At 40.5% G+C, this 26,464-nt stretch overlaps 1 protein-coding gene across 1 annotated transcript in view; it reads left to right on the top strand.

Moving 5' to 3' along the window:
- The window catches only part of LOC307019062 (TLC domain-containing protein 3A-like), a 43,463-nt gene extending 18,996 nt beyond the window's left edge, over positions 1-24,467 (top strand). The window contains exons 4-6 of the mRNA XM_079649681.1: positions 9,391-9,486; positions 15,192-21,841; positions 22,294-24,467. Of these exons, the coding sequence (XP_079505807.1) occupies positions 9,391-9,486; positions 15,192-15,500 (405 nt within the window). The 3' untranslated portion in view covers positions 15,501-21,841; positions 22,294-24,467. The remainder of the gene's footprint in view (positions 1-9,390; positions 9,487-15,191; positions 21,842-22,293) is intronic.
- Positions 24,468-26,464: the final 1,997 nt, after the last annotated feature.

Here is a 26,464-nt window from a genome sequence, read left to right as displayed (position 1 = left end):
ACCTGTAAAACCCATAGATTTAGGAGGTCCCCTAGTGGCCGTTAGCTGTAAAAATCCATAGATTAGCCGCACCGTTATATAAGCTGCAGCGTCGAAAAATGGGGAAAAAGGCGCGGCTTATAGTCCGAAAATTACGGTACTACTTTTATCGATACCGCTTATCGGTCCGGTCTTTTATCGGTTCTTTTTGGAGAGAAAAACAAGGTTAACTAACTTAATAAATTGTGAACAAAATGAATATTGCTTTTTATTTAAATTAAATACATAATATTTCACATAAAAAACAACAACAATGTTTTAACAAATCGTATTAAATAATCTGATGACAGAACTGTAAACAGAATTGTGAAACTTTAACAAAATAAATAACTCTGTTTCCTCTAATCATTAACCCATGTTTGTATAATGTAGTTAACTCCGTGTGTTGCTGCTAGCATACATAACACCTGAGGTGGAAACGTTACTCGTGGATGGGGCCACAGAGCTACTAGAAAGACAGCCGAACCCGGTGCATTCCTCCGTCTGAATGTGGAGCACTTTTGATAAATGTTTAGACAAATTGCTCGTGTTACCGCCCTTACATGATAAACTCTTATTGCACTTTTGGCAACGAGCATCGAGACGGGTAAAGTTTAACCACACCTCGAGGAGTGTTTTCTCCGCCCTCTGTGTGTGTTGCTGCATGTAGCAGCTGCGTGTGTGTAAACTGCCCCGCCCCCTCCCAAACAGACGGGAGAGAGAGATCGAAAATACTAAAAATAATCATAGAAGCATTTCGCAGTTTTTGCATGTTAGAAGCGGAGTTGGCGACACTAAAACTGCAATATAATTTTTGTGTAGCAATAATACACATGACATATATTTTTTACATGTCTCCAGTACCGATAAAAAGACCGATAACGTCGGAGCTTAACGGTACCACGGTCTTTAATAATTCAGCCCCGGGGCCCGTTTGATACCGGGGCTCGGTACCCATCCCTATCCGTGACGTCACTGGGCCCAGAAAGGCATTCCCCCATTGAGTAACATTGGGAAAGAGACGTCTGTAAATCAGCGGATACTTTTTTTTAACTAAATAAACTACCCAGTATGGACTATGTTATAGCCCTTATTAGAATCATTCGATCCTTAAAGTTGTAAAATGCACTAAAAGCCGATTTATTTTCTCTCCATTCATTCTACTGAGCCGAGAGTGGGAGCTCGGGGGCGGGGCTTAAGGGGCGCATGCTCTGTGAGCGCACATACGGGTTCTTCAGCTCTGACAGCTAGGCATGATGGGTAATCTGTGACGTTTCGCTCTCAAAAGTTGGGCCATTTTGTCCTCATGCGTCAATGAGCAGCTCTCATAGGAAAGATTTTAAAGTTGTTCTTAGATAGAAAAACGTTTTAAATGTCTTTTCTTTTTTTTTAAATGATCAGTTAATATTTAATACACATTTAAGGAGGAGATTGATTAAACGAGGCATCAATTCCTAAGAATTTTCAAGAAATATTGTTAATAATCGAGTTTCTTAGGAATCACTCGGACATAGTGTGTCGTGCATTTCCCAAAACATCTGGTCCTTTGTCATCAGTTAGTGAATACTTAGTCTGAAATGATCAGTGAGGGTTCAGACTGGTTTGTGATAAGTCATGCGTTTCCTCAGTGCTGTCCTCTGCCAGTAATGCGTTATCTGTGTGTGTGTGTTTGTGTGTGTGAGAGAGATGGAGTGCATTGTTTTCAAGGCTGCATTATCTCCTAATGATTACTTCAGTGGCAACAATAAAACAGGCATGATGCTCACTCTCATTGATTAACAATCAAGTCTTTGCAAGCTGGATCTCAAAAGGAAAGGCCTGCTGATGGAAATGAAACTAGAAGCTGCCAGAAACGTAGAAAGGAGTATCGATGGGTGTCGAAAAAACGGTGCAAATTTGGTACCGTTTTCCTAATTGGTCTGTACCCAAATACCGATAAGCTGTTTCAAATATAACACCCTTTAAATGTGAAGCTGTGCTAACAAAGTGGCTGCTAGCGTTAGCATTGAACCTCAGAGCCTCCAATCTCCAACAATCAAAAAAAAATTATAAACAAAAAACTGTTGAATGATGAAGTGATTATAATTTTGGTGGTGGGCTAACTAACCTTAGTAAACACTACCAAGTCAACCATACATTTGTATAGCACATTTAAAAAAACTATTCTTAAATTCTTCACACTTTAACCCTATGAATGCACTCCTCTAAGACAGCAGACTTATCACCTCCTTTTCAAGTTGTTGCAAAGGCACTAATGCAATAAAAACTGTCAGGACAAAGAGAGTTAAAGGCTTAATGCTGGGGTACAGGTGTTGGTTGAATGTGTCGAGGAACAGGAAGGCCATCTCGATGCACAATAAGTCACGGAAAAACAATTTGAATAGATGAATGTAAAGTCAGTTGTTAAGTGATTGCAGAAGCAGAGGTACTGTGGTCCACGAGGACCTGTAGTGCAGGTATGATTGCCAAATTGGAAACCTGCTGAACCGTTAAACCGGAGTTCACTATGAACACAGTGTGAGCAGTAAAGCGTGCAATGAAGTTCATTAAAGAACCCCATTTTCTGAGTAACTAGAGGTCAAATGGAAATCTGATGATTCCAGTGTTGGGTCAGAAAATGCTCCACTTCACATACTGGTCGTATTCAGAGCCTTCTGTTGTCTTAATGACAATACACTTTATTACGCAGTTCGATATGTTCGTTTTGAAAATTGCACTCGTCCAAATTGTAGTTTCAATAGTTATGACAAAAAGAGTCCCCTCCTGCTGATGTTCAGGTGTATATCAGTATGTAGTGTCTCTACTTTAAAGAGTCCTCTCCTGCTGATGTTCAGGTGTATATCAGTATGTAGTGTCTCTACTTTAAAGAGTCCTCTCCTGCTGATGTTCAGGTGTATATCAGTATGTAGTGTCTCTACTTTAAAGAGTCCTCTCCTGCTGATGTTCAGGTGTATATCAGTATGTAGTGTCTCTGCTTTAAAGAGTCCTCCCCTGCTGATGTTCAGGTGTATATCAGTATGTAGTGTCTCTACTTTAAAGAGTCCTCTCCTGCTGATGTTCAGGTTTATATCAGTATGTAGTGTCTCTACTTTAAAGAGTCCTCTCCTGCTGATGTTCAGGTGTATATCAGTATGTAGTGTCTCTACTTTAAAGAGTCCTCTCCTGCTGATGTTCAGGTGTATATCAGTATGTAGTGTCTCTACTTTAAAGAGTCCTCTCCTGCTGATGTTCAGGTGTATATCAGTATGTAGTGTCTCTACTTTAAAGAGTCCTCTCCTGCTGATGTTCAGGTGTATATCAGTATGTAGTGTCTCTGCTTTAAAGAGTCCTCCCCTGCTGATGTTCAGGTGTATATCAGTATGTAGTGTCTCTACTTTAAAGAGTCCTCTCCTGCTGATGTTCAGGTTTATATCAGTATGTAGTGTCTCTACTTTAAAGAGTCCTCTCCTGCTGATGTTCAGGTGTATATCAGTATGTAGTGTCTCTACTTTAAAGAGTCCTCTCCTGCTGATGTTCAGGTGTATATCAGTATGTAGTGTCTCTACTTTAAAGAGTCCTCTCCTGCTGATGTTCAGGTGTATATCAGTATGTAGTGTCTCTACTTTAAAGAGTCCTCTCCTGCTGATGTTCAGGTGTATATCAGTATGTAGTGTCTCTACTTTAAAGAGTCCTCTCCTGCTGATGTTCAGGTGTATATCAGTATGTAGTGTCTCTACTTTAAAGAGTCCTCTCCTGCTGATGTTCAGGTGTATATCAGTATGTTGTGTCTCTACTTTAAAGAGTCCTCTCCTGCTGATGTTCAGGTGTATATCAGTATGTAGTGTCTCTACTTTAAAGAGTCCTCTCCTGCTGATGTTCAGGTGTATATCAGTATGTAGTGTCTCTACTTTAAAGAGTCCTCTCCTGCTGATGTTCAGGTGTATATCAGTATGTAGTGTCTCTACTTTAAAGAGTCCTCTCCTGCTGATGTTCAGGTGTATATCAGTATGTAGTCCTCTAGTCAAAATTGTAGTTTCGATAACGTTACGATTATTCTGCATACTTAGTGTAGTGACTTTTAAACCTAATCTATACTTAAGCCACTGAGCGATGCGGACGGGAGAACTTGCGTGTTCCAGACGATGAAAGAATGTCCATATATACACTCACGTGAATGCTCCATCCTGTGTTCAATGACAGAACTGCATGTTACATTACAGATCAAATCAAAAGAAACAAAATACATTATGGCTCCAACACTTAGTATTTATGTAGCGTAGAGTTTACAGGGGTCCACTCTCCTCTCCATGTATTATCTCAGGTTAGCAGACCAGGTGCAGCTGAAACCCGGCCCTTTTGTTTGCAGTGGCAATATGAGATCAAATTACCCTTCATTATTCAGCTGCAGTCATCTTGCCTTGTCTCTAAACTCACCGCCCGCCCTCCGACTCTCCTCTTGTTCTAACATGAGATCCTGATCGCCCTGTCTGTGTTCTTATTTCATTAAAGAAACACATAATCCCGCTTATTACACGACTACGTACTAAATAAACCAATGACTTCACTCACTATAATGATTTAAAATGACCTTATTGATCTATTGATTTAGTGTTTACTTCCTGTCCGTCTTCTTCTGCTGTTTCCTTTAGTGTTTACTTCCTGTCCGTCTTCTTCTGCTGTTCCTGTTAGTGTTTACTTCCTGTCCCTCTTCTTCTGCTGTTCCCTTTAGTGTTTACTTCCTGTCCGTCTTCTTCTGCTGTTCCCTTTAGTGTTTGCTTCCTGTCGGTTTTCTTCTGCTGTTCCCTTTAGTGTTTACTTCCTGTTGGTCTTCTTCTGCGGTTCCCTTTAGTGTTTACTTCCTGTTGGTCTTCTTCTTCTGTTCCCTTTGGTGTTTACTTCCTGTCGGTCTTCTTCTGCTGTTCCCTTTGGTGTTTACTTCCTGTCGGTCTAATTCTGCTGTTCCCTTTAGTGTTTACTTTCTGTCTATCTTCTTCTGCTGTTCCCTTTAGTGTTTACTTCCTGTCTATCTTCTTCTGCTGTTCCCTTTGGTGTTTACTTCCTGTCTGTCTTCTTCTGCTGTTCCCTTTAGTGTTTACTTCCTGTCCGTCTTCTTCTGCTGTTCCCTTTAGTGTTTACTTCCTGTCCGTCTTCTTCTGCTGTTCCCTTTAGTGTTTACTTCCTGTCGGTCATCTTCTGCTGTTCCCTTCAGTGTTTACTTCCTGTCGGTCTTCTTCTGCTGTTCCCTTCAGTGTTTACTTCCTGTCGGTCTTCTTCTGCTGTTCCCTTTAGTGTTTACTTCCTGTCGGTCGTCTTCTGCTGTTCCCTTCAGTGTTTACTTCCTGTCGGTCTTCTTCTGCTGTTCTCTTTAGTGTTTACCTCCTGTCAGTCTTCTTCTGCTGTTCCCTTCAGTGTTTACTTCCTGTCGGTCGTCTTCTGCTGTTCCCTTCAGTGTTTACTTCCTGTCGGTCTTCTTCTGCTGTTCCCTTTAGTGTTTACTTCCTGTCGGTCTTCTTCTGCTGTTCCCTTTAGTGTTTTCTTCTGCTGTTCCCTTTAGTGTTTACTTCCTGTCCGTCCTTTTTTGTATAAGATGGGCTTGAAGCTCACCTAGCAATGTGCAAAGTGTGCAGTCTCTACATCCTGATATTTACACAGGTTTCTAATGATTGTACAGTCATTATGACAATCACGTATTTATAGAGGTGTGCTGTGTTACAGAAGATTGCTTTTATATTTTTGATGTGATCTTTTTTTAGCTTATGGCTAACGGGGAACTTTTAAATAAATCCTCACACAGATGGTAAGCATTAGACGCTACCAACCACAATTACACCTATTGTGCTCAGTGGCTCCAGGCGAATTAGCGGAGGGGAGGGGGGCTTACAACGCGGGTTAGTTTTAACTCGTTCTCGGGTTACAATTATAGGATTAAGAGTGAAGCTGCCATTGAAGAAACCTCTGATTGTTCTCTGCTTGGCATCGATAAAGTACACCCAAGTTAACAGCTTTTCAGGAGTGTATGACAGTGTTTGACAAGTAGAATATGCAGGGAGATCACAGTTTAAAAGTGCGCTATCCTAGTCATTTTCTGCAGCACCAGAGCCCAGTCTGCTCTGATTGGTTAGCTGGACGGCTCTGTTGTGATTGTTCAAGAGCTTAGAGATGTCCCGCCCCTTAATCTCTTATCACGTACAAGGTGTTGGAGCGCTAGCCAATAGAAGTGTTAGTGTTCCATAGGGATTTCACTATAGAATAGAATATATCTTTATCGTCATCATACAAAGTACAACAACATTTGTTTGGCCACTTTCACTGCAGTAAAAAATAAAATAAATAAATAGATAAATAAGATTTGTAAAAGCAGAGGTCGTAGCGATGACAGTGCAACGAGATACAATGTGAATGTGCATATTTACACTTACAGTCTAAAAACGTTAAATTTACAAATATAAATGTAGTGTATTTGAAATAGACATAAATATTTGAAGTGAAATAGACATAAATATTTCTAAATAGTAGTGGTTGCAGTCAATGTCCCAGAACTTAGGGAATTTTGCCTTTGCAGACCATTTACATGCACTACAACGTATAGAACACACTGCAGGAAAGGGATTAAAACCCGAATATGGCATCTTTAATTATGCCTTATACCACATGTCAGATCAACATAGCGTAAGGTATCACTCGTCCACGGCAGGTGAGGTGAGGTAGTTTGTTAGGTGGTGTAAAGTTCCCCTCTGTGGTCTCAGTCTTTATTTCCCGGGCAGATGGCGAGGCCTCATGCTTTATTCATCCTCCACCAGACGGCTCTCATCTTTTGTCTGCAGTCTCTCTATCCGTCCTCACTGACTCACCTGTTCTAGGATTTCTAACCACACGGCGCGCAGCCACTGGTCAATATTTGAAAGCTTCATTCATTACTTATGTTCAGGACACTTACTCACGCTTGCTCTCTTTACCCATGGTGAAGTTGTGGTAGAATAAGATACTTCCCTTTTGTGGTGGTGCCAATGTACCAACACAACCAGAGAATGAAAGGAAAGAGATTTACGAGTACGTCATATACAGATCACAATTTACTCCAAAATACTTATTTCCCAAAGTTAAATGCAAATCAATGTCCATTTCTCAATCTTCTTTTTGATATTCTTACTCTCACTGTTAAAAGAAACCTACCATTAGAGTGATAGACTGTTCATTTCTTTGCAAGTGGGCAAACTTACCAAATCTGCAAGGGATCAAATACTTATTTCCTCCACTAAGTATACAGATCATAATTTACTCCAACCCCATATTATCATTTATAAGAATGAACCAAAAACCATTAACGTCTGTTTTTTTAATTCTAGAAATACATATGGTTGGTAACCCTACATGAGATTGATTTTATCTTTTGTTGTCTGGTTTATTAGCTCATGGCTAACGATGGACTATTAAATGGCTCACACAGTTGGTTAGCATTAAGGCCCTGACACACCAAACTGACACCAAAGAACACGTCCCGACGGACCCGACTGTTGTGTCGCCTCACGTCTCCTGCGTCTTGGCCAAAAAGTCGCTCTGGGTCACACCGCAAAGACTTCAGCCGACGGCCAAGTAGCACGTACGAACTGCACATGCGTGAGTGGCAATAACTCTCCTTACCAGCAGGCGGCGGTAGTGAGTTTTCTTAATTCAAAAAGGCAACCGGAAGACAGACTGCTTTATAGCCGAGAGAAGAACAACAGACTGCGTGATAACCGAGAGAAGAACAACAGACTGCGTGATAACCGAGAGAAGAACAACAGACTGCGTGATAACCGAGAGAAGAACAACAGACTGCGTGATATAAACAAACAACAAATAGCGTGCGTTCCATTTTCACTCTCGTCCATCACAGACTGTTTCACATAGCAACTTGTAATCGAAAACATGTTAAGTGCGGTACTGGAAAATGAAAAATAATAGCCGTCTGTGTGTGTCTTCTTCACTTCCGTTTCGCTTCTCATGCACTGATTCGCTAAGCTGAACAGCCTATCAGAATGATTTATTTTGCCGACAGCCTCCAACATGTTGAATCGGCGGCGGAAGGCTGAAAAGACACGACGGTGCTGGACACAAGAATCTGAGTAGGGCGACGGGACGCTCATCGACGGCCAGACATCTATCGACGGCCGAAATCGGCTCGGTGTGTCCGGGCCTTTAGACGTTAAAAACCAGAATTACACCTTTTGTCCTCGGTGGCTTCAGGCAAACTAGCGGAGGGTTAGTTTTAACTCGTTCTCAGGTTACAATTCTAGGATTAACACTGAAGCTGCCACTGTGTTTTATTCTAGAAATACATATTGTTGGTAACCCTGCATGAGATCGATTTTATAATTTGATGTCAGGTTTTTTAGCTCATGGCTTATCTGATCAATATTAGAATCAGTGGTTGACATAAAGTTATATCATCTGTTAGTAAGATATTCCTAAACTTTCATTTGATGAGAAATCACACTATGGAGTTTTCCATATTTACTTTGAGAGTGTCTAGACTAGATTGTGATGTTCCAACATCTGACCTCCTGGACCAAATACAAGGTCCTTCCTGTCGGTCTTAAATAGACTAAGCCATGCCTTTTGTTTTGGAGACACGAGTGGAGTAGTCCATTGTGCTCCAGTCTGTTGTTGGTTGTTGCCGGGCGACTTCCCTTAACTCGTAAAGTTGGGACATCACACGGCCGCGTCGACTTTACGAGGCGCTTGTATTTGGATTTGGAGTAGTTACAAGTGTGCAGGGGTTCAAAATGACGCTCTCACCCAATCAGCACGTCTTCAACTAAATGTGTGTTTACTAAAAATGAATAGATGTGCTTAACAAGACAAACGCCAGCCAAGAGCAAAAGATGTCTGTCCTCTTTAAACGTTTTCATTTTGATCCACATTGGTTCGTTTAACTTCAAAATGCAACAGAAGTCTTCTGTAATTATCCTGTTTCTTTTCCAGCCATACATATTGCAGTTAAACCTGAAATTGTTAAGTCTGTTTCTTCTTATATTAAGCAGCTGTAATTATATAAACCGGATTATGACACAACAGGTAAACGGGGAATTATAACTAATTGCAGTTCTGTTTAACAATAGCACACCTTTATTTCTACCTGACTACTGTGGAGTCTTTCTGGATTTAATGACAACTGTTGCATAAGATTTTGTATGCCACCTTTATTCCAAATGTACGAGAATGAAACCTCGATAGACGTGTTTCAAACCTGATATCTTCATGTCTATTGAATCCGGTCTGGGCATAATGCCTCTGAGACTGTTCCACAAAGTGTCCTTGAACGTCAGCTGTGTCTGTTTGTTATTTTTTTCCATGCTCATGTTTGTTTGCTCACAGTTTGTGTGTGTGTGTGTGTGTGTGTGTGTTCCTCAGTTCTTCAGAAGGGAACAGGGAGACTTCTTCATTGGCTGCTTGTTTCTAACAGAGCTCAGCACACCCTTCGTCTCCATGGGGAAGATACTGATCCAGGTGAGAAAACACACACGTGCTGACACCAGATGCATGCTGGGAAGTCACACACCTGTCATCAGAACACTTTATTCATCACGAATATAGATACATTTTTATATATTTTATAAACAGTAAGTAAAATGTCTTTTAAAAAAATAATACAAATATTTATGTAAGCACAGGAATGTTAGTGTGTTATTGTTCTCTTAACAGGCGTTGTCTTTTTTTCACGAAACTGTGTCTCAGGGCTTCTTAAAATGTAATAAACTATGAATGTGTCATACTCACTTAACGGGAAGAAACTCAGCTAACTGACGATATGAACCGTTTTTTACAGAAACAAAACACAAGTCTCACAAGAAGCGTCGAAATGAGCCCTGAGCAAAAAAATGCTAACACACTTTTAGCACAGAAGTAAAAAATGTTTTGGACGGACACAATAATTTAAATTGTTCTACTATGTTCAATCTGAATTTACTTTAAAAAATCTATATTGATTCTGACTCCCCTACATCCAACTCACAGGTTTATCATTGCTTTGAGAAAAAAGATTATTCATGTAGCCCTTTTTAGAAGTGAAGATATAGTCATTTGTTCTGGGCATGTCATGTTCGAGCCTGAGACCTGAAAAACAGGCTCGGGGCTTAACAGGTTGACGTCATCTGCAAAATGTCTCGGCTCACACTAACTTAATATCTAGAGAAGTAACTACCGTAATTTTCGGACTATAAGCCGCGCCTTTTTCCCTATTTTTCGACGCTGCGGTTTATATAACGGTGCGGCTAATCTATGGATTTTTACAGCTAACGGCCAACACCTTTAACTCTATGGGCTCTATGGCCGGTCCGCGGACCCCCACCTTTAAGCGGCGGGTTCCAGCAGGAAAAGCTGGAGGCCGGAAAAGAGTGAGACAGGTAGCGCGCAAAAGTAAAAGTGGAACCGAGAGTGGTATGTCGCTGCTGCGGCTTATATTCAGGTGCGGCTTATAGTCCGAAAATTACGGTAGTCAATATTTCCCTGACCAAGGATCTCAAAGGAGCTTATTGTTAGAAAATGGCAGAAACACAAGAGGACATTCGGCATTAATCACAACAGTTACAGCAAATAATGAAAATAAATCCATTGTATAGAGTACAGAGCTGCTGAGCTGTGCAGGAATGTGGAGCTTCGGTGCAAATCAAGCGGCTTTATTGCACATGGATCAAAGGGAAACTCAAACCCATTGCTCTTTACCCCGAAAAGAAAGAAATCAAAAGCTGCGTTTGTCTTATAAGAATAATTGTTTAAAAGAGTTACTAAGAATTGTGGGTGTTAACACGGCCACAAGTTGTAAACTGTGCAAGAATAGACAACTTGCATGCATGCAGACAACGTGGGAAGTGTACTGTTGTTGCGGTAGAAATCAATGGAAATCCAAATACTGCTCAGGTGATGTGCAGTGACCTCCATTTCATCAATAATTTAAGATGCACTGCTCAACAACAGAAACACATATCAGTCATGTGACCAGTTCCTGAGTATCAACATGTTGGGATTATCTCAATATCAAACGCAAGAGAAAGAAATATCAATAAGATGTTTTTACTGAGGTGTAGTAAGACAACAGAACAATGTGACCTTAGAAAATAAGAAACAAAGATATTTAAGATTTAAAAAAAATGTTTTATTGATAGGAAAACCTGCCTTTCATGAAGAATGTTCAGGCAGTAGCCTAACACTGAAACACATGAGCCCAAGGGTGGTCCTTAGAGCCATGTACATTTTCAAATTCATTTATTTTAAGCTCCAACCACCGGAATTCATTATGAGAGTCAAGAAAACTCTCCTGGTGAATTTGATTGAAATTCCAACAACATTTACCCCCCCCCATTGACCTTGAAGTGTAGCCTCAGTTGCAGCACCGTGGCATTAATAATTAATTCTGGGGGTTGGAGCTTAGACTTTCCCACTTTCAATTTTAAGGACCACCCTAATGAGCACATACTACAGTTTAAAAAAAAGCATGAATAAAATCTGAGCTGACTGAAAGTGCTCCGTTTTAGTTCAACACACACAATTAAGCTCACACACACTATATTATGAACGTGTAGGTTCACCTGCTGAATGAAAAAAGAACAAATGAAGCAAAGAAAGTGGAAGCCGTGAAGCAGATTCAGTCAGTAGAGATTCACTCTGAAAGTATTAGAGAACAGAACAGCGTACAGAGAAGAGAGAACAGCTGATCCACTCAGAATTTGTAGAAAGTCAGATTTATTTTCAAAGTTTAAAAAAGTAGTCACATTTTGATAAAATATCAGACTTTGGAAAAAAAAAGGGAGAATTATCTAAAAAGTCAGGAATTTGAAAAACGTAAGATTTCTGGAAAAAATAATCAAAAGAAAAATTGAATTTTGAAAAAAGTCAAAAGAAATTCAAAAAATGTAGATTTTTGTTAAAATAGTCAGAAATTTGATAATAAATAGAATTTAAAAAAAAAATTTTTAACAGTAATCTGATTAACAGCCAGTGGCGATCCTAGAGTCGGTGGGGGCCCTGGGCAAACATTCACTGGGGGCCCCTCGAGCCAGATGTTCATCACCACGCAAAGCCGACAGCAGCGTCATTTTTTCGAAAAGTCAGAATTTAGAAAATACATTAAAATTACAAAAAAAGGAGCATTTCAATTATGAAAGTTGAGAGAAAAAGAAAAAATAGTCTGGATTTTGACATGATTAGGGCCACATGTACAAAATAAATACAAATTAAGATCTCATAAATCAGATTCAGGCAGTAGGCGTATAGATTAACCCTTAAAGTATTATCCTACAGAACAGCTGACAGAGAAGAGAGAACAGCTGATCCTTTACAACAAACACTACATCATCTTTTTAGATTTTAAGTGAAACCTTCTAGATATCCACCTTTTAAAAAAAAATGTAATCTGATTACCCATTAACAGCAGTAATGCCTTCATTAGCTTCAGCCACATGACTTCCTGTCAGTGTGTTTCAGTGAAGCCTTCCTCTAAGAATAGACTCGATGGCTTCAAAGTCTCTGCTGACATCTGCTGGGCAGAGAGAAAGAGCTGTCGCTGCTCGTCTCCCTCCTTTGGCCTGCATCAGCACCATCAGACACTTTTACTGCTGATTCCTATCGATCTCAGTGTGGAGCAGCCGTGGCTCCTGCATCATATAACGGGAGAACATCACATTTGTTTTGGTCTGTTTGGCATGACAGAATAGTAAAGAAGAAGAAGCTACAAAAAGGCACAGACATTAAGATCTCATAACTAAGTCCCTGAGGTCAAATATCTTTTAGGTTTTTATTTTAAAAAAGGAGAGTTTTATGAACTAATCCAACAGATTTTACGACACCATGAGACTGTGTTTTGTCTCAGCTTTAGCTAATGAAGGTGAGCATGCTAATATGGCATGCTAGAAATCATATAGTGGTGCAGACACAAGTCCTAAAACCCAGGAATGAGTCAGCATTTGACCACTTCCTGCTCCCTCTCCTCTCAAGGGAACACTAGCCATGCTAACTTGTGGCCTACACAAATACACAAGATAAGATATTCGTGTATTCATCCCAGTTTGGGGAATTCCTTTGTCCCAGCAGCACGTAGACAAGCATAGATGAGAGTTACACATGCGTCACTTCTGGGCAAAAATGACGGCTCCGCCCACTTTTGGGGGAAAACAAAGCTGTCGTTTGAATGGCGGACAATTCCAATTCTGAAGTTTTTGCCAATCCGATCAGAAATGTAAGAAAACCGTGGATTTTAGGATCTTCGAAGTACCCGATCACGATGGCCAGACAGGCAAACATTACATTAAATAATTGGAAATCGACGATCGAGCTCGATATATGGCTAAATAAAGCAGTAGGCGATCGATGTCCATAGATGAGAGTAACATCTACGTCACTTTATGGCCCCGCCCACTTTTGGGGGAAACCAACGCTGTCATTTGAATGGCGATCAAGCCTGAAGCCACAGAGATCCTTTCTTCTTAGAGGAAGTACAGAAGCACATAACTCTGGATTTGTTTTAATGTTTGAGGTGCAACAAACAACACGGCAGCTTTTGGCATGATAGAAACTATTATTTTCCGCCTCGCTCATGAGAGTAACAGCCGGCGAAATGACGGCCTCGCCTACTGATTTGAATGTAACCATGATGTAATGTAATTGTTTGCCTGTCTGGCCATCGTAACCGGGCTCTTTGAAGATCAGACAATCCACGGTTTTCTTACATTTCTGATCGGATTGACAAAAACTTCAGAACGTGTATTGACCGCTGTTCAAATGACAGCGTTGTTTTCCCCCAAAAGTGGGCGGGGCCGTCATTTTCGCCCGGCAGGTGTTCTCATCTATTGCAATCAAATACAAAATGACATAAACAGCAAATATTTATGTATAAACGTTACAAAAACAAACAGAACAGAACAATAAGTACATATCAACAGTGAAAGAATATATACCTAGTTATCTCTATTGAATATATCATCTCTGTTCTGAGCTGCTTTAGATCAGTAGAAGAAGAAGGACCCGTCTAACTTTATTTTTAAATTCCCCTCTCTCCTCCTCTCTGTTTCCTCCTCTCTGTTTCCTCCTCTCTGTTTCCTCCTCTCTCGTCTCCTCCTCTCTGTTTCCTCCTCTCGTCTCCTCTCTCGTCTCTTCCTCTCTTGTCTCCTCATCTGTGTCTCTTCCTCTCTTGTCTCCTCCTCTCTGTCTCCTCCTCTCTGTTTCCTCCTCTCTGTTTCCTCCTCTCTCGTCTCCTCCTCTCTGTTTCCTCCTCTCGTCTCCTCTCTCGTCTCTTCCTCTCTTGTCTCCTCATCTGTGTCTCTTCCTCTCTTGTCTCCTCCTCTCTGTCTCCTCCTCTTGTCTCCTCTCTCTCTCGTCTCCTCCTCTGGATCTCCTCTCTCTCTTGTCTCCTCTGTCTCTTCCTGTGTCTCCTCCTGTGTCTCCTCCTCTGTCTCCTCCTCTTGTCTCCTCTCTCTCTTGTCTCCTCTCTTGTCTCCTCCTCTCTCCCCATCTCCTCCTCTCTTTTCTCCTCCTCTCTTGTCTCCTCCTCCTCTCTCTCCATCTCCTCCTCTCTCGTCTCCTCCTCTCTTGTCTCCTCCTCTCTCGTCTCCTCTCTCTCTGTCTCCTCCTCTCTTGTCTCCTCCTCTCTCTCCATCTCCTCCTCTCTTGTCTCCTCCTCTCTTGTCTCCTCTCTCGTCTCCTCCTCTCTCCATCTCCTCCTCTCTCGTCTCCTCTCTCTCCATCTCCTCCTCTCTCGTCTCCTCTCTTGTCTCCTCCTCTCTTATCTCTTCTCTCTCCATCTCCTCCTCTCTCGTCTCCTCTCTCTCTGTCTCCTCTCTCTCTTGTCTCCTCTCTCTCTGTCTCCTCCTCTCTCTTGTCTCCTCCTCTCTTGTCTCCTCCTCTCTCGTCTCCTCTCTCTCCATCTCCTCCTCTCTTGTTTCCCCTCTCTCTGTCTCCTCCTCTCCATCTCCTCCTCTCTCGTCTCCTCTCTCTCCATCTCCTCCTCTCTCGTCTCCTCCTCTCTCGTCTCCTCCTCTCTTGTCTCCTCCTCTCTCTCTGTCTCCTCCTCTCTTGTCTCCTCCTCTCTCTGTCTCCTCCTCTCTCGTCTCCTCCTCTCTCGTCTCCTCCTCTCTTGTCTCCTCCTCTCTCGTCTCCTCTCTCTCTGTCTCCTCCTCTCTTGTCTCCTCCTCTCTTGTCTCCTCCTCTCTCGTCTCCTCCAGCTGGGCCTCCAGGACTGCTGGCTGCACAAGGCAAATGGCGGCATGGTTCTCCTGACCTTCTTCATGTGCCGCATCGCCCTCTTCCCCTACATGTACTGGGTGTACGGGCGCCACTACGACCTCCCTCTGTACAGCGTCCCCTTCCACCTGCCGCTGCTCACCAACCTGGGGAACGCGTGCATCCTGGCGCCGCAGGTCTACTGGTTCGTGTTGCTATGCAGGAAAGGATTCCGTCTTTATCGACGCAGCCGCATGCCGGAAGTTCAACCGGACGTTCAACCCCTCGCGGACAATCCCAAGGCTGATTGATATCCGTTTTCACCATTATTATTTTTGCTCGCTCAAAGCCGCACACTTCAGCTACTAACGCTACTTCGACTACTTCTGCAAAAAGGCACTAGTTTTGACTTTAACACATTTCGACATTTCCCCTCCACCATCGTACTGTAGTACACCAGGACTGCCTGCTCTTTCTCCCACAACTCCTGGGCATCTTTCCGCACACTTTAAAACAAAAAAACAAAAATATCTTCTGCCTGAAGTGGATCTCTCTCTCTCGCCGTCGATCCAGCTCTACTACTGATGATTTTTCTTCTTTGGATCTTACTGCGTCCGTCTACATTTTACAACACTAGAGAGAGGTCATGTTCTGCTTCACTGAGAGTCAAAAAAAAAAGTGGGAGGAGCTTCCACTGGAGAGACGTTTCCTGACCTCTCACTGCTACTGTGTCTCTTCTGACCGGCCTGTTACAGAGTGTGAGAGACAGGTTGTATTTATTTTAAAGATTTCTGTTTCCTCTCCCCCCCCCATCCGATATTCAATAATCACACCAGGAAGGATTAGGAATCGAAGGTGGGCGGTTGGAGTTATTGTGAGAGATACATTTCACTTTGTTAACCTGTTAATGTGACTCTTCACCATGTGTGTAGCTTCCCATCCCGCATGTTCTCCATCCGTTTGTAAATCTGCAAATCCCATTTTCAATCCCACACTTGTACAACCCCGGCTAATTAGTTCTCGCTCCGTATGCATGGTGAACCCCCCCCCCCCCCTCCCTTATTTAAAAACTGCTCTCATGTAATTGGGAATACTTTAATTTTAAAAAGCTTTTGGGAACACTCCTACGTTGGAGTGGGAGTTTGTGGCACTGATATTGATAAGAGATTACCTCAGTTGTAGAAAAACCGTCTTCATTTTCAGTGTTTTGACTTGTATGCATGGCAGCTAAAGTCCATGCTAGCTTTTTAGTTTGAATGGCTGTTGAAATTCACTTGAAAAAGAAAAGAAATACACACTCAGTGTCTAAGTAGTGTTGTGAAGCCATGATGGGATGAGATGCAGCCCGGTATGGAAACATAAACCCATTGTGAGACATCTTGGTGGATTTAAGAAACACTACGAAATGTTCTGTTTTTGGACAAACTGAAACCCCAGTACAAGCTTTGAAATGTCCTCTTGGTCTTTACATGATATGATAATACTACAAACTTTATTTGTTATTTTATTGGGAAGTCCATGCTAGCTTTTCATTTTGTGTTTCTGCTAAATGTATGAAGTACTGTATGAGTCTAACAGTGTCTAAAAGATATCGTGAAGCCATGATAGGGACATAAAAGGACAGCCCTGTACGAGGAAACATTAAGGTTCTCTACTAAAGAAACCCTTAATCGATAAAACTCAAAGGATTTGACTTTATTAATTGATGAATTGATGTAATGGTCATATCTGGAAGACATCTCAGTCGATTAAGAACGACTGAAACCTGCAAAATGTTATGTTTTCGGATGCAAGCGTTTGGATTTCTTCTCGGTCTTTTTTCTACGATACAATTATCAATTTGTTGAAATCACAGCAGCTCTGTTAAGTTCACATATTTACCACGAGAAACAGACCTCTGAGAGAACACTAAAATCTATCACCTGCACGTCTCCTCGGTGCAGAGGGGCAGGTCTTGCTACTGAGAGATGCCTCGTGGATCTCTGTTTGATGACACTGGAGAATCTGCAGCTGCATTGCTGGCAGTGAACGTTGAAGTCGAGACGCCGCAGTGTTGAAGGGTCACTTGGGGTCAAATGTTTGTCAGGAGAGGGAGGAGGGAGGAGGGAGGGGGGGGGGGGGTGAACTCAGGGCGGGTGTCAGAGCAATAAGGTGAGCTTAGGCTACAAACAAAATGAAGGATATCAGGAGATATTCTTCCTGTAGCGTCAGTATGGGATGTGGTTCTGTGCTGAACTCTCACTCGTCATGCTCTGCACATAAACACATTTCAACATATAGCGGCTTCCCCTGAGAGGAGTTTAGTTTGAGTTGCATTAAGACATTCATCATCTACTTCTTCTGATCTTGAGAATATCATTTCCTCATATCAACGATTTCCTAAGACTGCATCGAGCTCAGTCACACACACATTATCAAAAGCCTTACATTTATGGCATGTCTTTGTTTTCGATGTCCTGCAGATTCAATCTATGCAAGAAGAGGCATGTGTTCAGACTCTACCGTCAGCCTCACTTTGTTCTTGTCTCTTTGGGGACCATAGCACCTCCGTTCTCCACACCACATATCGTTGTCTTTTTTTAACATGTACCTCAGTTGTGTTCTCATAAATTAATTTACTGCTGAAAGATGAAATGCATATGGATCATTTAAGTAAGGATTGTTGTAGCATACACAAAGACAAGTTTACAGCTCAGTTGACGTTTTCCAACTAATATGAAAATCACTTTTATAATAACTACTACAAGTTTTGTTGTTATATAAAAACACAAATGCATTTCTTTAAAGGCAGCAAACGGATCTAACTTGCACCTCATCGTTTGGTTTCAAATCCAAAATGTTCCTCGGATAGTTTTGTCTCGTGATGTTCCCACTTTGCATTAAAGCGAAAATATGTGACTTTTGCTCATGGTTTCCTGTCGTTAAAGACGACGTGTTTAAATAAGCTAACAGAAGCTACACGAGCAAATGCAGTCAATGTGTTGAATCAAATTCTACGTTTCAAATGTTTTCTGCTTCTATGAATGACACAGTTTTGCTTTAATTACAAAGATGCACCCCGTTGGTTTACAAAGCATGGCGTGTTGGGTGGTCTTTATAATAAGGCTTACCTGAAGATTACTTTCTAAATTAATACAACTTTTGGAATATACAATTGTTCAAAAATCTAGTTTCCTAAATGTCCAAGGGTTGTTACAGATAAGGTTAATTGTGGATATGTTAAATATGTGTACATTTTCCAAATTTCAACACTGCTTATCAAATCTGAACACTGTTGCATTATGGGTACTGTAGTGCTGCAGATTCATTTGTTAGAAAGCAGTGATGAGTGTTCCTGTTGGCTGACGAGCAGCAGGAGGGTGAGGAATGTTTCAGCACCCAAAAACACATTTCATTTACATTTTGAGAATGCTATATTCATCAATATCTTGTCTAGGATCGGGGGAAACATCTCAACATCAGACTACATATCCTCTTAGACTTTGAATATTGTGATGTCATGGTTTTGAAGCTGCAAAAGTACATGGGGGAGTTTAACACACTATTCTAGCTCTGCTTTCTCACAATTCGTCAATAACCGTGAAGCATGCACGTGGTTTTTGTCGAGTCATCTCACGCTAGCCTTGATGCTAAACATGTGGCCAAACTGTAGCCATCTTGCTAACAATATTTTGAGTAATGATCTAAGCGGTGGCTGGGTATGCCGACACTTTTATCTTTCGAGTGCTAGCAGGAACAAAGCTAACTCTTAATATAGTGGATTGACCCAAAGCTAACGCCTCGTCACACACACAACAGTAGGACACTCCTCTAGCATGGATGCTACATCTGTTAGCTTTCATTACGTTCCATGAAGTCAATAGTTTCAATTTTTAAAGTGTAAACATGTCACAAATCTCCTTTCCCACTCAATTCAACCAAGATGTCAAAACCGCAGATCATTCCTTTTTTCTTTTCTTAAAAACTGTCCCAACCTCCATCTTTGAACCTCCATCTTTGAACCTCCATCTTTGAACCTCCATCCTCCATCTTTGAACCTCCATCTTTGAACCTCCATCTTCCATCCTCCATCTTCCAACCTCCATCTTTGAACCTCCATCTTCCAACCTCCATCCTCCATCTTCCATCCGCCATCTTCCATCCTCCTCCATCTTCCTCCTCCTCCGTCCTCCATCTTCGTCCTCCTACTCTTCCTCCTCCTCCTCTTCCTCTCTGCTGCCATCTGTCGTCAGGATAACCTTTCTGTCCCCTCAGCAGTTTACACTCCATCATTCAGGGATTAGTGAGGCTCTGCATTAAGTCACATGACCTCAACCTCCTGCTACATTAAGTCACCACATGACCTCAACCTCCTGCTACATTAAGTCACATGACCTCAACCTCCTGCTACATTAAGTCACATGACCTCAACCTCCTGCTACATTAAGTCACATGATCTCAACCTCCTGCTACATTAAGTCACATGACCTCAACCTCCTGCTGTATTAAGTCACATGACCTCAACCTCCTGCTACATTAAGTCACATGACCTCAACCTCCTGCTACATTAAGTCACATGACCTCAACCTCCTGCTACATTAAGTCACATGACCTCAACCTCCTGCTACATTAAGTCACATGACCTCAACCTCCTGCTACATTAAGTCACATGACCTCAACCTCCTGCTACATTAAGTCACATGACCTCAACCTCCTGCTACATTAAGTCACATGACCTCAACCTCCTGCTAAATTAAGTCACATGACCTCAACCTCCTGCTACATTAAGTCACATGACCTCAACCTCCTGCTACATTAAGTCACATGACCTCAACCTCCTGCTACATTAAGTCACATGACCTCAACCTCCTGCTACATTAAGTCACATGACCTCAACCTCCTGCTGTATTAAGTCACATGACCTCAACCTCCTGCTACATTAAGTCACATGACCTCAACCTCTTGCTGCATTAAGTCACATGACCTCAACCTCCTGCTGCATTCAGTCACATGACCTCAACCTCTTGACATGTTTGTTTTAATGCTTTTTATTACATGTGTTTTAAACACGTTCTCGTTTACCTCGGGTAGAAAAAGCCATTGTTTTATATCACTATGACACGAAGCTAGGCGACGTGCAGGAAACACCCAATTTGACAGAGGAAAAGTTTTACATTTGATTAAAAAAAATATGGATTAGTCTCTAATTTCCCTGAGGTGTTTGGGTTATCTTCAATTGAACCAATGTAGGAGATGATTGTGAGGTTTAAAAGCAGGCATATCTTTTGAAATGATGGAATAAATATAAGAAACATTCCTTAATATGATCATTAAAGCTCCCTTTTTCTTCAAGCTAACACTCATATCAGCTGACGGCATTACCTTAAAGATTACATTGATTATCCCTGAAGACTATAAAAGCCAGATTATTTCTATCTGTCTGGATCATTGATAAATATATATATATAAAGATTTAGGAAAGGCATGCAGAGTACACAAATCTTATTGTTTTCTCACTTGTTATCGAAAGTCTTAATCCTCTTTGCTCAGGGTTTAATGAAGTTTGATAAAGCTGTTATATGTGTGTGTAGAGGTTTATTGTGAAGATGATTAAACTGTGAGATTCTAATGACGATCACATCCACAATGGTTGCTGTTTTCCTTTCTGAATGAAATCATTTTGTTTTTACCAAGTAGATTTGTTCTTGTATTTAAGCTTCTCTTAGGGTTGGTAAACCAAAGACTGTCAGATACTCACAGTCGTGACATGAAGAGAAAACCACCTGCTTCCCTCTGTGATTCATTTAGACTGTAGATGATTTGTCTTTAAAGCTAACAAACATCTCCTTTCGTGGTGGATGTAGGCTATAGTTGATTCTCCGCTAACACGCACCAAGTACATTTAAGACATGGATGTTTAACTCTGTAACACTGGCTGTGAAACTACTTTTAGCAGCACACAGTAAGCTAAAAAAACAAGATGTGATTTGTATTCCTTGTATGTAAGGACAGCATGGGAACATGGACACCAAAATAACTACAAAAGCCTCGCTACACCATGCTAACGATGTTTAGCATAGGCCTGTAGCGCTATTTAGCTTCTTGCTCACACTACTTTAAGTTGAAGCTTCGCTACATGCTAACAATAAAGCATAATTGTATCATAACGTTATTATCACTTAAACGTAAATTGTTGAGCTCTAAGACTTTATCTTACACTAAGCTAACACTTGACTTTTGTCGAGTCATCTCAAACTAGCCTTGATGTTAAACATTTGCTAGCAATATTTTTGATTAGGAGTATTCTGCTAACACTTTAGCATAATACGCTAAGTGGTTGCTGCTTAAATGCTAACACTTTATCTTACATTGTTGAGCCATATTTAGCTCCTTCTGCTCGAGTTCTGGTTGAATAAAATGATAGCTGAGCAATAGCCAACTTCTTGCTAACTAGCATGTGGACACGTTAGCATCAAGGTTATAGAATCCATGCTAACACTTTATTTTACACTAAGCTAACACTTGATTTTTGTCGAGTCATCTCACACGATTACTAGCCTTGATGCTAAAAAAGATTGCAAAAATATCATTTTGCTAACGTTATCTTGAGTATGCGTACCCTGCTAACGCTTTAGCATCAATATAGAGTCCCTGTTAACGCTACTCTATTGAAGCACTACAAGCTAAAACTTGATTTTTGTCGAGTCATCTCAAACTAGCCTCGATGCTAAACAATTGTCAGCAATATTTTGAGAAGGAGTATTCTGCTAACGCTTTAGCATAATACGCTAAGTGGTTGCTGATGAAATGCTAATACCTTATCTTACATTGTTGAGCCATATCAAGCTCCAAGCTAAAATATTTTGAGTGATGGTTGAATAAAACGGTAGCTGAGCAATAGCCAACTTCTTGCTAACTACCATGTGGACACGTTAGCATCAAGGCTGTAGAATCCATGCTAACACTTGATTTTTGTCGAGTCATCTCACACGATTAGTAGCCTTGATGCTAAAAAAGATTGCAAAAATATCATTTTGCTAACGTTATCTTGAGTATGAGTACCCTGCTAACGCTTTAGCATCAATATGGAGTCCCTGTTAACGCTACTATTGAGACACTATTGAGGCACTACAAGCTAATTCTTGATTTTTGTCGAGTCATCTCAAACTAGCCTTGATGCTAAACATTTGGCAAAACTTGAGCCATCTTGCTAACAATATTTTTGAGTACTCTGCTATAGCACAATACACTAAGTGGGCGGCTGAGAGAATATACCTTCAGTCAAACAATACAAAAAAAATAAAACTACTTTCATGATGTTTTATTTTGTAGTTTATTTAGTCTTAAACTTTGAGGGCTTCCTGTCATCTGAGGGTGAACAACATATATCTGAAAGGTGCTGTAAATATCTGTATAGGGCCTATACTTGTTTAAAAACTGCTGAAGTAGATGCTACTCGACTAATTTTAACAATTTTAGCCCTAACATTGGGTGAGATCTTCGCAAATCAAGGGTTAGCATTTAGCTAGCGCCACATTTTTGGATTCCATGTTCCCCCTGTTGAAGTTAGTCCTTCTACATGCAAGCTAATACAACGATAACAAACACGATAAGCTCAACCGTGTCAAGTTCCTCTGGATTCTGGAGATGTGAATGAGAATATGAATTGCATGTGGGGTCCCCTCTCTCTCCCCCCCTCCCCACCATGACACTTTATAATTTTGCTGCTTTGTATTCACACATGTATTCAGGGTTGGCAGTGCAGATTTTGGGGGCTGGGGGTGTTATGGTTTTTTTAGGCATTCCCATTGACTTGCATGAGGCGGAATAAAGGTTTTGAAGCTAGCGCAGGTTTAAAAATGGCCGTCTAATGTCCCGTTCATGTCATGTTAAATGAAAAGTAATGGATGGAGACTGACTTTTCACATTGTCTTACACTGCGATCAAACTACACAATATCAAACCCATTTGTCTTTTTACCAATTGATTCTTAATATTAACCATTTCTCACCTAGTTTGGCTTCATCTACCACCTTGATGGTGACAAAATGTGACTTAAGTTGATGTGAAATATGTCGTTTTGTTACGATTACCGAAGCGCCGCCATGTTTCTTGGACATCATCTATGAATATTTGACCGACTTATCCAAACATTATTTATTGTGGATTAAATATTGTGTATTTAGATCCTGGCATTGCTAGTAACTACAAATGAAAACACGTCATTGTTTGGAGGGTTGGTCCCCACCCAATTGGTTAGAAAATGATTTTTGTCATCTCACACTAGCGTTGATGCTAAACATTTGGGATACCTTTAGCTATCTCGCTAACAACATTTTGAGCATAATAAAATAAAAAAGTACATGCTAGCAAAAAACCAATATAACACTTAAAAATACACTGAAAATAACGTCTATGTTTGATACTGATATGATGTGAATGCGGCATTAGGCTATAGTGAAATTAAACAGCTTTGAGGACGTTTTATTATTCATATTTCTGACAAAAGCTTGCATTTGAAGTGCTGCAAAAACAACAGGTGTGTGTGTGTGTGGCTGGGACTGATTTTGATCTGTGGACCGTGAACCAAATCTGGTCTCCAGTGCCTTGTGAAAAACATCTATTTCTGATACCCACAAGTGTGAAAAAGTCAGCAGGCAGTGTTTACAGGTTGTATTTTTATTATCATCATCATCATCATCATCATCATATCCTTCATGTTCACTGCAATCCTCAAGATGATTATTATTTAAACTGCTATGCATTTACTGCGAGAATAAAAGATGACCTCTTATTTTGAATTAAGGCCTTCATGTTGATATTTATTTAGCAGTTCATATGTTGTAGCATTTAATCTTTATTTTCAAATCATCATTCAAATCCAGCTTGTTTTTCTAATGCATCATTTGAGGTTGAAACTCCTCCAGTGTTTTGTGATTTTTGTTTGCCGTGTTTCTGTTTCTAAACCTTTTTAATTTGTGGACGTTTTGGAGATTGACCATATATCACTTTTTGCTCCAAGCATCGTCACGACCTCTAACACGTCCTGCCCCGCGTTATTTTTGATAGCGTTCTGATTTTTCATTCATATAAATATATCACATTTGATGCATCAGTCTTTTTTTTTTTCTTTGTTAGCTTGGACTTTTTTTGAGGAAATATCTGAAAAGAGATAGTGGGACTGTTTTACGAAAATAGCTTAAAAAACTATTGATGTGAGAGGAGTTATGTACTGTAGCTGCAACTTGTGAATTCAGAGCACCCCTTTAAAAAAATTAAATAAATTTTGATTTGAACAACTCTGTGTTTTGTTTTCCTTGTCTTGCCATCTGTGTTTAAAAACCATTAACATCCATTAAAAAAAATCCTTGCTCGTTACTTTCAATGTATTTCAAAGTCAATTAAACTACGGTATTGCTTTTTGGGGTGGTCCCTTTCCTGTAGTGTATTCTATAGGTTTTTGTGCATGTAAATGGTCTGCAACAGCTAAAATCCTAAAGTTCATATACATAGTCACATCATTATGTAAAACTCACACTCCTATTGGCTAGCGTTGCAACACATTGTATGTGCTAAGAGGCGGGACATCTACTGATCTACACCTGAACATCAGCAGGAGAGGACTCTTTAAAGTAGAGACACTACATACTGATCTACACCTGAACATCAGCAGGAGAGGACTCTTTAAAGTAGAGACACTACATACTGATATACACCTGAACATCAGCAGGAGAGGACTCTTTAAAGTAGAGACGCTACATACTGATATACACATTAACATCAGCAGGAGAGGACTCTTTAAAGTAGAGACACTACATACTGATCATTAACATCAGCAGGAGAGGACTCTTTAAAGTAGATACACTACATACTGATATACACCTGAACATCAGCAGGAGAGGACTCTTTAAAGTAGAGACACTACATACTGATATACACCTGAACATCAGCAGGAGAGGACTCTTTAAAGTAGAGACACTACATACTGATATACACCTGAACATCAGCAGGAGAGGACTCTTTAAACTAGAGACACTACAGACTGATATACACCTGAACATCAGCAGGAGAGGACTCTTTAAAGTAGAGACACTACATACTGATATACACCTGAACATCAGCAGGAGAGGACTCTTTAAAGTAGAGACACTACATACTGATATACACCTGCACATCAGCAGGAGAGGACTCTTTAAAGTAGAGACACTACATACTGATATTCACCTGAACATCAGCAGGAGAGGACTCTTTAAAGTAGAGACACTACATACTGATATACACCTGAACATCAGCAGGAGAGGACTCTTTAAAGTAGAGACACTACATACTGATATACACCTGAACATCAGCAGGAGAGGACTCTTTAAAGTAGAGACACTACATACTGATATACACCTGAACATCATCAGGAGAGGACTCTTTAAAGTAGATACACTACATACTGATAAACACCTGAACATCATCAGGAGAGGACTCTTTAAAGTAGATACACTACATACTGATATATATATATAGTATATATCCTCTTTAAATATTCATTTTTCATTTCCATTTCTGCACGTTCACCCATTTTTTTTGGTCAGGACTTAATTGGGGAGTTATTTTGTTATAATTTCCTCCATCAGTAGCATCAGCTCTGTTTTGAATACAACAGAAGAATGACAGAGAAGCTGCAGTATGAGTGGGAACAGTTACATTAAAGCATCTTTAATCAATATTTTTATATCAAACCACCATGTAGAATAATTTTTTCTGGATGGAGTTACAGCTCAGTGTTTAACTGGTAAGACAATATATGTGAGTGTCATAACCTGAAGGTAGAGATAAGAAATCCACATTGCTGTCATGAAGGAGTTTTAATTTTATTAACGAAACCGCCTGAGATCATCATCCGTCTGCTTTAAATAAAGAATATCTACATTTTCTTCTCACTTTGTTTTTCCTCTTTTGTATTATTTAGTGTCTGGTTATGGTGCATTAGATGTTTTTGAAGATGTAATGTGAAGTCATGGCCACTGGGAGGCGCTGTGGCTCAGGACTGATATGTGGATAGAATATACTGTATACTGGCACAAGTCTAAATGTACTATTTAAATAGCCGGCTTTAAAAGAATACCATAGATTTCATTTTTGAAATTACATTAAATCAACACATTTGTCTCAGAATGACAATTTAAAAACTAATTATACCAGAATATGATTAGATTTCATGATAGAATGAAAAATACAAGTCAAATAAAACATCTTTAATATCAATCAAATGTAAAAAGGCAACATCCTTTTTACATTTTTCTTA

Source organism: Notothenia rossii (genome assembly GCF_949606895.1).
Source record: "Notothenia rossii genome assembly, chromosome: 9".
Classification (NCBI taxonomy): domain Eukaryota; kingdom Metazoa; phylum Chordata; class Actinopteri; order Perciformes; family Nototheniidae; genus Notothenia; species Notothenia rossii.
Note: the sequence above shows the minus strand (reverse complement) of the source record. Positions and strands in the feature narration are given on the sequence as shown.